This window comes from Podarcis muralis, chromosome 9 (assembly GCF_964188315.1).
Source record: "Podarcis muralis chromosome 9, rPodMur119.hap1.1, whole genome shotgun sequence".
NCBI lineage: Eukaryota > Metazoa > Chordata > Lepidosauria > Squamata > Lacertidae > Podarcis > Podarcis muralis.
Window position 1 is genome coordinate 79,226,114 of NC_135663.1, and position 13,056 is coordinate 79,239,169.

Here is a 13,056-nt window from a genome sequence, read left to right on the forward strand (position 1 = left end):
GGTCTCCAAGCATTCCTTGCTTGAGGAACGTCTTGAGCGACGATCGCGCGGCGGGCCGGAGGGTGGGGGAGCACGTGCCCCCCCACTATTTTGGACGCACTTCCAGGTCGGAGTAGGCCTGTGCGCATGTGCACAAGCTATTTCCGGTGCTCCTCAGACCCAGAAGTGGGTCCCTGCGCCATGCCATTAAGAGCGGGTGGCGGCGGCTGCCAGTGGTGGGGGGTGCCACGGGCTGGATATAAGAGTCCCTCGGGCCTTATCCGGCCCCTGGGCTGTAGGTTGGTGACCCCTGAACTACATTCTTTCTGCGGCAGCCCTGTGGGTCTCAGGAGCCCAGTTGTGTCACCCCTTGCCTGCAGAGCTGGCAGCCTCTCACCCCTTTTGGAACAGCCTCCCTTGTGGAGTTTTCCCTCAGCCTCCTCTCTTCTTCCCTCTCCTTAGGAGTCCTCTGGGCAGCTGCTGCTGCCCACCCTGGTCTCTTAGCTGCCCCCCCACCCCCAAAGAGAGGTGCCTCCTCCTGCTGCCCCACAGGGGCCAGGGAAGAGGATGCCCCCAGTCTTAGTGACCCAATGGAGACTGGCCAAAGGTGAACCTGAGGCCAGCAGCTTACCTTGGGAGGCAGCGGTAGGCGCTGCTGGGCCTGCATGGCAGAAAGGCTCCCCTTCAGCACTGGGCATTCAGCTTCCAGGCAGGCCTTGCACACAGCAAGCAGAAGAAAGGCCAGTGTGACGCTTGCTTGCCCAGCCTCCCATTTGTGGCAGCCATGAAATAGCACCTACAAACTTTCTCTGCTGCTTTGGCAGTGGCAGAAGTCAGTGTTCACCCACAGACACATTTCAGTGGTGGACAGGCAGCAGCACTTTTGAATGAAATCTAAGCTCACCTCTTCCTTCCATCAACTTCTGAGAGATGAAGTTCCATTGGACATTTAACTCTTAACAGTCAGACTTTCAAATGTGAGGAGAGTTGAACTCCTTCACTATAAATATATGACTCTCGTATGTGATAGCAATCTGTCTCAGAAAAGCACCACTCATGTCTTCTGGCTACCTGGATGGTCTGTAGCATACTGTCACACCAATATCACTTTTGTTTCGCTAGGCCAGGGGTCAGCAAACTTTTTCAGCAGTGGGCCGGTCCACTGTCCCTCAGACCTTGTGGGGGACCGGACTATATTTTGGGGGGAAAATATGAATGAATTCCTATGCCCCACAAATAACCCAGAGATGCATTTTAAATAAAAGCACACATTCTACTCATGTAAAACATGCTGATTCCCTTGTCAGGGGCCGGATTGAGAATGTGATTGGGCTGCATCTGGCCCCCGGGCCTTAGTTTGCCTACCCATGCTCTAGGCTATCCTAACCTGGATCTTTTCAATTTTACTTCTACTCTCAGATTCACAGGTTTCCATGCATGTTGTGATGGGATGATGAGCTGCTTGTGCGTAAAATCCTAGTCTCTCAGAGTTTGATCAAATCCGCAAACCTCTGCCTACGACGGAGCCCCTCAAGCATGGCTCCGTCAGTCGCTAGCAGAATCCGAAAGTGGGCGCTTACGGAATCTCTTCCAGCATAAAAGCTCCTTAACGGAAACACATCTTCTGGACTCTCGGCGCGACAGTTTCTGGCGAGGAGTGGGTGTCCCTATAGGAGGTCTTGAAACCTCCCCACTGTTTTCGCTGGAAGTGTCTCTGAGCCATCCCTCCGACTCACTTTCCCTTGGAGTTCCTTCTCTCCCCCTGCTGGTTCCCTCTTCAGCTGCTAAGTCTCTCTCAACCTCAGTGAGCCCTTCCACCTCCTGTCCTTCCGATGGCAGTTCCCTGACACATGTGTAACATGTTCTTGATGTGGAATGTCACTGCCCCTCTTTTTCTGTTGGATCTATTCCTTTTGAATAAGGTCTAACTTTCAGTTGCTCTATTCCAGTCATGAGGCTTCTGCCACCAATTCTCAATGTATATCACATCATTCCAACATTAGAATCTCAGGTTCTTCCTGTTTCTTTCCCATACTCTGAGCTTTACTATGTAGATATCAGACACCATGGGGAGGGGGTTGCACCTTCTGGTTTCCCTGCTAAATTTCTCTGCGGTTTACTGGTCCCTGCTGCTCTCTGTGTGACCCATCTCCTTTCCACTGCTCTAGTTATCAGGATGGGATATTGCTTAGGGGTTGTTGCTGGGGTCAAGACTTAGTTTGGGAGAGGCATTATTTTTGCCCTTGTCTGGATTATGTTAGTCTGTGAGCTGTAGAGGTTTGGCAAGGTCTAAGAAGAGAAGGGAGGGGAGATGGGAGGGTGTTGTTTGGGTGAGCTCTGTGGGGAGAGGGTGACTTTGCCAAGGAGTGCTTGTGGGAGGGGTGGATTTGGTGAGGAGTAAGGGGTGGGGCAGGGCACCCCACTCACCCTGCCACCTCCTTTGCTGGTGAGAAAAAGTGGTGGTGGTGGCTTCCAGTGAGATCTTGCTGGAATTTTGTGAGATACCATACACTCTGCCATATCTCATGAGATCCCGCCGGAACTCGCTGACAGCCACTGCCGCTTCTTGGGTGCTGCTGCACAACCCAGGTAAGGGAGGCAGGATGGGGAGGCAAAACAGGATGTGCTGTCCCTAGGGAGTGGGAAGGGGTGGTTTTGGTGAAAAGTGTGGGGGGGGAGGGGGCAGCTTTGGTGAGGGGATTAGTGAATGAAGTGAACTGGCACAGTGCCCAGTTCAGTATATTTTCTTAAAATGTCATGGGCTTTGTTTAATGACAAAGATTAGATGCAACTTGCAAGCACTCTTTTAAAAAATAAAATAAAATTACTTTTTACTCAATAAAAGCCAGAAAGTATAAGCATGTGTGAGACAAAGATGTTGAACCAATGTGGATTGTACATCTCCTGCCTTGAGATATTATAATCTTGCGGTTTCTTAAACACTGGTCTTTTGAAATTTCACAAAGCACCCTAATTAAAACCACCCTAATTTCCTAACAGAATAGGAAAGTCACACACATTCTTGCATCTGTTGAATCTCTATGAAATCAATGGGATTTTAAAAGTGGCTAACTTTCTGCCCATTTCACCCCTTATTAAGAAGCCCTCCTGAACAGTCTTTCTCATATTTCTCATATTTCCTATTGAAACCATTAGATATAATCAACGTGACCCAGTCAAAATTAAGGCTATTTTGTCCTCACTTTTCCCCCCAGTGGAAGAGTTTTAAATGTCCCCAACTTTTTTATTGATATAAATGGAACTTAAATGTGTTAATAATCTGTGCTAAATGATGATCCACATTTTTATGATTTAAAGTCAAATACTTGGTTTAACATTTTGCTTCAAAATAAACTGCAGATTCCGAAGGATATTGGCCATCTTGTAATTTTTAGGTGTGCCTTAATACCATGCAGATTTATTCCCGCCTAGAGAATTCCTAAAGTTACAATCTTTGATCTTTGTTCTCAAGAAATTGGTACCCAAGGTGCATATAAAACAGGCATTAAAGTGGCTTTCTACCTTGTGTTTCTTCATTAGCCATCTAGCTTACCACCCACCACTGCTGTGGATTTAAGGGACTCCACATAATTGAGTCTGTAAATTAACAAACAACCAGACAGCTGCAGAAACTGAGCCCTAGGTGGGACATTGGCCCTAATGTTCTCATATTAGCACATTAAACAAGCAGAAGGGGAGTTCTTAATTATGCCTTGTTTTATGGGAGCATGATATATTCATTTTCCTGGCCTCTCTGCAACGTCAATGGATGTGTTTGTGCCAGTGTTGAATTAACAGAGATAACAAAAAAACGGCTCCCTGGATTGAAGGATTATTCCATGTATCTGAAAAAACATCAGAAGCAGGGTAGTAATGAACCTGGAGCACACCCCAGTCTGCTGTTCAGCATCTAAGCTAGCAGTTATTCAGCATTACAAACTGACAGCTTGTAAATGTAAATTTTATTAAATGCACAGCAATAAAAATTTGTAGGTTTCTGTCACTTTGAATAAAAGGCTTGAACCTTTTAAATTATAGCTTGTACAAGCACAGGGCCAGAACCAGGCAGCATTCTTAAGCTGGGGCTTTTAAAAGCCTCATTATTTACACTCACTCATGTAATATCCTTTGCAAGATCCAGATATCCATGTCTCATATCACACACGGGGATGACAGACAGCCTTGCATTTCATACCTCTTAAAAAAATATGGCAGGCCATACATAAAACTTGGCTCCCTTGGCCCTAGAGGGCCAGATAATGAAACAAAAAATTAAAGCAATCATATAACTAGTCTGGGGGACGCGGGTGGTGCTGTGGGTAAAACCTCAGCACCTAGGACTTGCCGATCGCATGGTCGGCGGTTCGAATCCCCGCGGCGGGGTGCGCTCCCGTCGTTCGGTCCCAGCGCCTGCCAACCTAGCAGTTCGAAAGCACCTTCGGGTGCAAGTAGATAAATAGGGACCGCTTACCAGCGGGAAGGTAAACGGCGTTCCGTGTGTGCTGCGCTGGCTCGCCAGATGCAGCTTGTCACGCTGGCCACGTGACCCAGAAGTGTCTGCGGACAGCGCTGGCTCCCGGCCTATAGAGTGAGATGAGCGCACAACCCTAGAGTCTGGCAAGACTGGCCCGTACGGGCAGGGGTACCTTTACCTTTTTACCTTTATAACTAGTCTATTTTAGGACTGTTCTCCCTTAAACCACACATACTGGATGCTCGTACATCCCTTTAGTGTGAAAAGTGGGTACAAGATTTAGGACAGGGGTGAGGAACCCATGACCTTTGTTCAATTTCATGTGGGTGGGAGGAACCCAGAGGGAGAGGTATAGGGCCAGGGGGTGGGGATGAGGCAGGACGAAGCGGAATTGATGGAGCAATGGAAGGAAGAGGTAGAGTTCTCAGCAAGAGACCAGTTCATCCTGAATTACTTTGGAGCGGTGGTTCTCAATTAGCAAAGTACTGTGCGCACACACCCCGTTTTTCAAAAGCAATGCCATGAAAAATTGAAAAAATTGATACCTCTGTGGTAGTTTTTGTTATGTCCCTGGACCACCAATTGGGAGCCATTCCTTCAGAGAGTTAGCTCACAGCTTGAAAGCTTGCTGGGAATTAAATACCGGTACTTGCTGTATGAGCTTGTCTGTGGAACTTTCCCTCATAATCTGTGATGTTCTCTCTGCCTTGGTAACAGGGTCAGCTAATGTTCTATCCAAAATCAAAACTCAGGGATCATCCTAGTGTTAAAGGTAAAGGGACCCCTGACCATTAGGTCCAGTCGTGGCCGACTCTGGGGCTGCAGCGCTCATCTCACTTTACTGGCCACAGCTTCCGGGTCATGTGGCCGGCATGACTAAGCTGCTTCCGGTGAACCAGAGCAGTGCACAGAAACGCCGTTTATCTTCCTGCCAGAGTGGTACCTATTTATCTACTTGCACTTTGATGTGATTTCAAACTGCTAGGTTGGCAGGAGCAAGGACAGAGCAACGGGAGCTCACCCCGTCGCACTGCTGACCTTCTGATCGGCAAGTCCTCGGCTCTGTGGTTTAACCCACAGCACCAGTGGCGTAGCGTGGGGGGTGCAGGGGGGGCCGGCCGCACCGGGCGCAACATCTGGGGTTAGGGCAAATCCACAGGTTAGGGGGCGCAAATCCACGGGTTAGGGGGCGCAAATCCACGGGTTAGGGGGCGCAAATTACTTGCCTTGCCCCGGGTGCTGACAACCCACGCTACGCCACTGCACAGCACCACCGGCATCCCTAGTGTTAGAACTTGGAAAAAGGAAAATGTAAAGGGATGATTCCTATGAAAATCCAGCTTCAGTTGTTGGAGCTGAATTATTTGTAAAATCTGTCTTCAGATACTAAACTGAGATATGATGGTGGAGACTTTCTGTTCTTTTGATCTGCAAGGCACTGCCTACAGATATAATTTCCTTTCCACACAGTAAATGAAATGCTCATGAAGCCTGAAGTTTTCCCCTGGGAGCCAGAATTCTTAGCAAGAATGCAATGTGTTCTAAACCCCATTATCTCAATTTACTAAAATAATTTGTGTCACAATAAAAATCAAGGTCATGGTCACTCATGTACCTGTCTTCCCTCTTTCTCCAGGCTCCTTTGTGTCTTATGAAATATCCTTTCAGAGGCATGTTCAAAACTCAGCAGTATCACATTTATATAGAGTAAACAGATGTGAAAGAGAAAAATAGTGATGTATGTCAATGAGTACTGAAATAATGTGTTTGAGATGAAAGTTAAGCATTAGGCTGCAACTCTAAGCACCCTTACTACGGAGCAACACCCTACTGAACACAATGGGACCTCTAAGTAAACATACTTAGGGTTTTACTGCATGTTTGCATTGAACTTGTAGCATGGAGAGGTGTCTTACGGTTGAATAAAACTGCTTAGGTTTGTGCTCACGTGTATATAAGAACAGCCAATCTATATTAAGCAATACTGAGCAATTCTGTTTTCAGTTTAGTTTTTATTAAAGGTTTTATTGTTTAACAAACAAATACACAATGAAAAGTGCATATAGAGTCTCCACTTTCAATTCAGTCTTTTTCGCAGTTTGTATACACTTGGTATGAGGCACTTTTGTCATATGGATTTTGAGATGGGGGGATAATTATATTTCTTTCTAATGCTTAGTGTTTGTGCAGGATTTTTGTGACAGCATCACATGTGTCAATCCTTTATTTATATATTTATTTTTGTTGGTATTACAAGAGACTGGAGACTGGTTGGTTGCTGTGTGGTTTGTATGTGTGAGGGGAAGGGGGTGGCTGAGCCCATCTAGTCCTGTTCTCAGAGTGGTCAGCCAGATCCTCCTTAAGGGGAACCAGGGAGCAGAACTTGAGCACAAGAGCATTTTCCATGGTTCCCAGTAACTCGCATTTGCAAGCATTGCTGCCTCCCAACTGCCGAAGCAGAGCACAGTCATTATGGCTTTGATCGCCATCTCCTCCATGGATTTGTCCAACCCTCTTTCAAAGACGTCCAGGTTGGCAGCCGTTACTGCCTCCTGTGGGAGTGAGTTCCACAGGCTAACCGTGTGCTGCGTGAAGTGCTTTCTTTTGCCTTGCCCTGAATCTTCTAGCTTCCATTCTCAGTGTCATGAGAATGAGAGAAAATCTTTTCTCTGCCCACTTTCTCCATGTCATGCATAATTTTATAAGCGGGAGGGTGTCAAACCATGGTTTTTATAAGCCGGGTATGTGTGCGTCAAACCATGGTTTTTCAATTTTGGAAACTGCAGGCAAAGCAACGCGCATGCCCAAATCTCCCTCCCTCGTGCTCCCCTGCCATTGGCGGACGCTTCCGACGCCCCGCCCACTCCATCAGGTACCGGGGCTCCGCCTTCCTCTGTCCCCGCCCTCCTGTCACCTTTCACCCTCCGCGGGCCCTTAGTTACCGCGCCGGCCTTGTTACGAAGCCCAAGACGCCCAGCTGCCCATTCCAGGGCTCCGGATCGAACCATTCCTTTAGAGGGGGGGGGGGAGGCTCTCCAGTCCGTGCTCTCAGGCGGCGGCGGCGGCTCGCGGTTCCCTCTTCTCTGCGTCCCTCGGCGCCGCTTAACTCCCGTTTCTGCGTCTCCTCCCGCGCGGTGGCCTCTCCGCGGCCGTGTCCGTCGCCGGCTCCCCCCCCCTTCTCCTGCCAGGTGGTCTCGCCCAGCGTCGGCGTTAACGGAAAGCGCTGAGGGGGCCGAAGATGGCGGCGGCGGCTTGGCCCCTCAGCGACTGAAGGCGCCCTGCCATGTCGGACTCGGAGGAGGAGTGCCCTGAGCGGCAGCTCAAGTTCGTGGTGCTGGGCGACGGCACCTCCGGCAAGGTCAGTCAGCCCCCCGAGGGAGCGAGACTCGCCGCCGCCCGTCATTGCGGGCGGGAGGACCGCGCTCCCCAAGCGCCTCCCGCCCCGTGAGACCCCCTGAGGCCGGAGCCGGGCTTGTGGGTCTGGGGTCTCGCGAGGGATCCTTGCCAGCCCCTCTCCGGGCCGCCCTTCGCCCTCGCCCTTTCATAACGCCGGCCTACCTCGCAGGGGGGTTGTAGAGAGATGACAGGGACCAAACGCACCGGGGGGGGGGGGGGCGGGCGTTTCCTGAAATGCACCAAGAGGTGTTTTCTTATTTATTTAGTTACATCGTCTGTGTTGGGGGGGGGGGGAGTGATGCTACCGCCCCCCCCAATGTAATTAAGAAAGCAAATAGTTTATTTTGTTTTAGCAAACAGCCAGTATTCACATTAAAACGATGGTAATTATAACAATAATAGTGACTTGCATTTCTACTCCTTAACCTTTTTAAAAAATCCCATACCTTCCTTAAGTTTTGTAGCACGGATCTGTAGAGCCTTAACAAAGAATTGGGATGTTCTGAAAGATATGTACTTCTCTGGATCAGACAGGAAAAACAAACAGGTCATTGCAAGGGATGTCCTTCCCTTCTGCACTCTTAACAGTGGGTGAATATAATTGTTTCTAAGATCATGATAGAAAAGGCATTCCAGGAGCACATGAGTTGTATCTTCTATTGACACCAACCACAGACTCAATATCTTTCTTAGGAATTCATTTATGTCGGCCCATCCAAAATGCTAACAGGAGAACACTTACCTAATTATTTACTTTATTCTTTACACTTGCCTGCGTAAAGAATAAAGTAAATAAATAAGAACACCCCTCCACACACAAGGATCCTCTCCATGATAGGGGCAGATCTGATACCTGCCAGGGCTCCTTAAAGCAGGTGGGAGCTCAAGTGACTAAAGTAGCGCCTCCTTGCAAAAGAAAAACCCTGTGAGCAGTGTTGGATTTACGTATAAGCTAAACAAGCTATAGCTTAGGGCCTCACTCTCTTGGGCCCCCCAAAAAATTTAAAGGAAAAAAACCTGGATGTACATTTCTGAAAAATAAGATAAAAAACAAATAAAACCTACATACAACAGTGTTTCACTATTAATATACTTCTTAACTGTATTTCAGTTCAACAATTACTTTGATAAAATACCATACATATTTTGTTATGTGCAAATGGCTTTAGATACCTATTAGATCAGAGCCAGTGTGGTGTAGTGGTTAAGAGTTGTAATCTGGGGAACCGGGTTCACGTCTCTGCTCCTCCACATGCAGCTGCTGGGTGACCTTGGGCTAGTCACACTTCTCTGAAGTCTCTCAGCCCCACTCACCTCACAGAGTGTTTGTTTGTTGCGGGGGAGGAAGGGAAAGGAGATTGTTAGCCGCTTTGAGACTCCTTCAGGTAGTGATAAAGCGGGCTATCAAATCCAAACTCTATTAGGTCCATAAATTACTGTATAGCATATATTCAACACAAAAAACAGCAACAATTTGTTGTTTACAAAAGACAGCTGGACATATAAAGGGCCCCATTACCTTCAGTAGCTTAGGGCCTCATCAAACCTAAATCTGGCCTTGCCCGCGAGAGTACAGTGGTATCTCGGGTTACAGACACTTCAGGTTACAGTCTCTGCTAACCCAGAAATAGTCCCTTGGGTTAAGAACTTTGCTTCAGGATGAGAACAGAAATTGTGCGGCGGAAGTGCAGCAGTGGCATGAGGCCCCATTAGCTAAAGTGGTACCTCAGGTTAAGTTTCAGGTTAAGAACGGACCTCCAGAACGAATTAAGTTCTTAACCCGAGGTACCACTGTATTCACTTTTGTCATTTGCTGCTCAGGGCTCCTCTCTTTGGAAGAAGAACACTTCACTGAACACAGTGGGAATTATTATTATTGTTATTATTACTATTTAAAAATAGGGTTGGGCTGTCACATGATGATTACGGGTTTTAGATTGTTAGAAAAAAAGACATCAAAACTTTCTAGGGTTTCTATTTCATTTATTTATTAAATTTATAGAACAGCTTTACCTTCCAAGGAGCTCAAGGAGGGGTACATAGTTTCCCCCCATTTCATCCTCACAAGAACTCTTTGAAGGGAGGTTAGGCTAAGACAGTGGTTCTCAGTTCTTTTTCTCGGAGGCCACACTTGCAGAAAAAAATTGCTTGTGCCACACCAAAATTTTTTTATAGATGAGAAAAACATTGGAAAAGAGAGGAAACAGCAACTAGCACTGCTTGTACACAATTACTTTATAATATTAGCATGGGACATCCAGAAATTATAAAGCAATACAGCTATATAAGAACATGAATTATTTCCACAATAGAATTATAAAGTATAAATATGTACCTTAAGTATGTATACAACCTCAACGAGATGTATGAGCTTGCTTTTGCAAGGTAATCTCAGTTGTAGGATGAGATAGTTCTCGGTATCACTTGGTCCTCCTCCTTTCATTTTTAAAAATATATCCATTCCCCCCCCTGTATTGTACTGAACTGTACTACATGAAAATGTTTAAATGTTTCTTTGTCCTTGAATCTTCCCGCCACACACCATCCTCTCCTGCCATACCCTTTGAGAACCACTGGACTAAGAGATGGTGACTGGCCCAAGATCATCCAGTGAGCTTCATGGCTGAGTGGGGATTCACACCATGGTCTCCCAGGTCATAGTCCTAACTATTATGCCACACTGGCTCTCCAAATAACCCTGGTATTTCAGGATTCTGAAACAGGTGAGGAGGCGTCCCTGCCCCCACAAGCTGAAGAGCACAATTTGGGTGGTGGTGGTATTGGAGCTGGTGTGTTGGTCTCTGCTGCTCCCCTTGAGTGTTTTCAATAAAGCTTTATTATAGTAAAGCTGGGAAGGGGCCAACAAAGTCAAATGCATTTGTATAGCAGTCTTTGTAAAGCTGTTAAATTCACAAAAGGTCCCGAAATGGAGATTATTTTTTTTTAAGCCCCTAACTTGATTAAAAGTAAAAATGAGCCTAGGTAGGCTTCCAAGGGCACTAGAATGCATTTTGAACTGGACTTGAGTGGGAAATCATGGTGAGTAGTGTAGGGTAAAGGGATCCCCCTGTACTATGCAAGAGCATCCAGCGATGCAGGTCTCCGCACCTGTAGTCTGAAGTGGAATAGCCCAGGCACATCATTGAGAACTAGGTCTATTACCAATATTGCATCCATTTACTTTTCAGTAGCATTCATTTAAGATGAGGAGGAATAAAGTTCTGTTCTAATAAAAATGATATAGCCTAGCATAAGGAGTGTGCCCCGTGCCCACTGGTGAATGATGAGGGGAAAGGGTTTAGTTGCTCTTAGGATAAGAGAGCAGTGGAGTCATATATGCAAGTAGAGCATCGTCAGGTCTGGCCCAGCCATGAGGCAAGGTGAGGCAACTGCCTTAGGTGGCAGGATCCACAGGGGCAGCAGATCTGGCCTACAGCAATGGCTAGACCTGCTGCTTGGAAACTGGATCTGCGACCTGGAGCTGTCATCCCACCCCCAGTAGCCTCTTGGTGAATAGGAGGTGCTGCTGGTCTCCTCCCACCCTTTGGGGGGAAATGTTGGGGTCTCCTGGGCTCTGCAGCCACCCAGCATGTTTCAGAGTGAGCCCCTTTTCCTCACCACAACAGCCTTTGTTTCCCACTTCAACCATCAGGTAAGGTTGATTTGATTCCACCACCCTGTTTCTTCCTGTTGTAGATCTTCATGCATCCGTCCTTCCCTGTGGTGGTGGTGGGGGCATTTTGTGGTTTGCCTCAGGTTTCAAAATGTCTTGGGCCAGCCCTGAGCATAGTGGAGAAATCGGACTCTATAGCAGAATGTAAATTTGCTGATACTGTGTCAGATTCACAGAGAGCAACTTAAATCAATCATCTTTCTAAAGTTAAAACCGTATAGAAATTGCAGAATATAATTTTACAAAATATAAAATTACATATTATAAACATGGCAAAAATAGTCATTAACAATAAATTAAACACCAGAAAGTACACAACCGAACTGAACAATTTCCATATAAATCAGAATAAGGTCTAAATAAAGATGCAAAAAATTAATATCAATAACGGCAACAACCCCACCCTCCACAAATTCCCCTCAACAACACTCCAACCCAAGAATCTGTTCAGCAGCCACAGCTTTTGCATCTGGAGTCAGTCCAATCCTGCCCTCCCAGGCCAGGTGGAAAAAGGCCAGCAAGGCAAGGATCAGGTCTTCCTGGCCTCACAGCCAAGATAGTCTTTTATGTACCTTGCCCTAGTGCAGTGCTGCAGTTTCAGCTTATTCCTCCTATAAGCTGCCAGCTTGCCCTCTCTAACTTGTATTACAAGCCTGGTTTAAAATTGTTTCTGGCCTCTTCACGTAGCTCTGAAGTATGTACCATCCAAGCCATCATAAAAAAATCATAGAGTAATTATAAGGATAGTTAAGATTGTTTTCTAAAAGTCTCTGGCTGCTCTTTCACATTTACAGACAGCCCAAATAGTTCAAAATGTGTGGCTGTAGTGCTAGAAATAGCAGGCACTACTTGTATCATGCTTTAGTGTTCAAGAGTGTACATTTAGAAGCATGTACATTCAGGTCCATGGGACACGGGTGGCGCTGTGGGTTAAACCACAGAGCCTAGGGCTTGCTGATCAGAAGGTCGGCAGTTCGAATCCCTATGACGGCGTGAGCTCCCATTGCTCGTTCCGTGCTCCTGCCAACCTGGCAGTTCGAAAGCACGTCAAAGTGCAAGTAGATAAATAGGTACCGCTCCAGCGGGAAGGTAAACGGCGTTTCCGTGCACTGCTCTGGTTCACTAGAAGCGGCTTAGTCATGCTGGCCACACGACCTGGAAGCTGTACACCGGCTCCCTCAGCCAATAAAACAAGATGAGTGCCGCAACCCCAGAGTCAGTCACTACTGGACCTAATGGCCAGGGGTCCCTTTACCTTTACATTCAGGTCCAGCTTCATGACATAACATCCTCAGGCCATGGCCCTGTCTCTTACCCTGGGTCTCTGATTAGTGCTAGGCAGTTTGGTCTGGGCACCTTCCATTTTAATTTCCTGCAGTGCTTCTGGTGCAGCATTATTCTGGGACATTGTGGGAAGTTAAATAGCAACTTGCTGCTCAGGGGATGAACTGATATAGGTGGGGGTGCGCAAAGAGTCACTTTGCCAAGGACACACCTCCTCTTCTTGGTCTTTGATAATTGAACTGTTGTTATT

General features: G+C 47.0%; 1 protein-coding gene across 7 annotated transcripts in view; it reads left to right on the forward strand.

The window, feature by feature from the left end:
- Positions 1 to 7,347: 7,347 nt before the first annotated feature.
- Positions 7,348 to 13,056, forward strand: part of RAB28 (RAB28, member RAS oncogene family) — a 65,144-nt gene continuing 59,435 nt past the window's right edge. The window contains exon 1 of one of the 7 annotated variants that reach the window (XM_077934528.1): positions 7,348 to 7,811. In XM_077934528.1, the coding sequence (XP_077790654.1) occupies positions 7,737 to 7,811 (75 nt within the window). In that variant the 5' untranslated portion in view covers positions 7,348 to 7,736. The remainder of the gene's footprint in view (positions 7,812 to 13,056) is intronic. The other 6 variants (XM_077934527.1, XM_077934529.1, XM_077934524.1 and 3 more) reach the window with 6 other exon arrangements.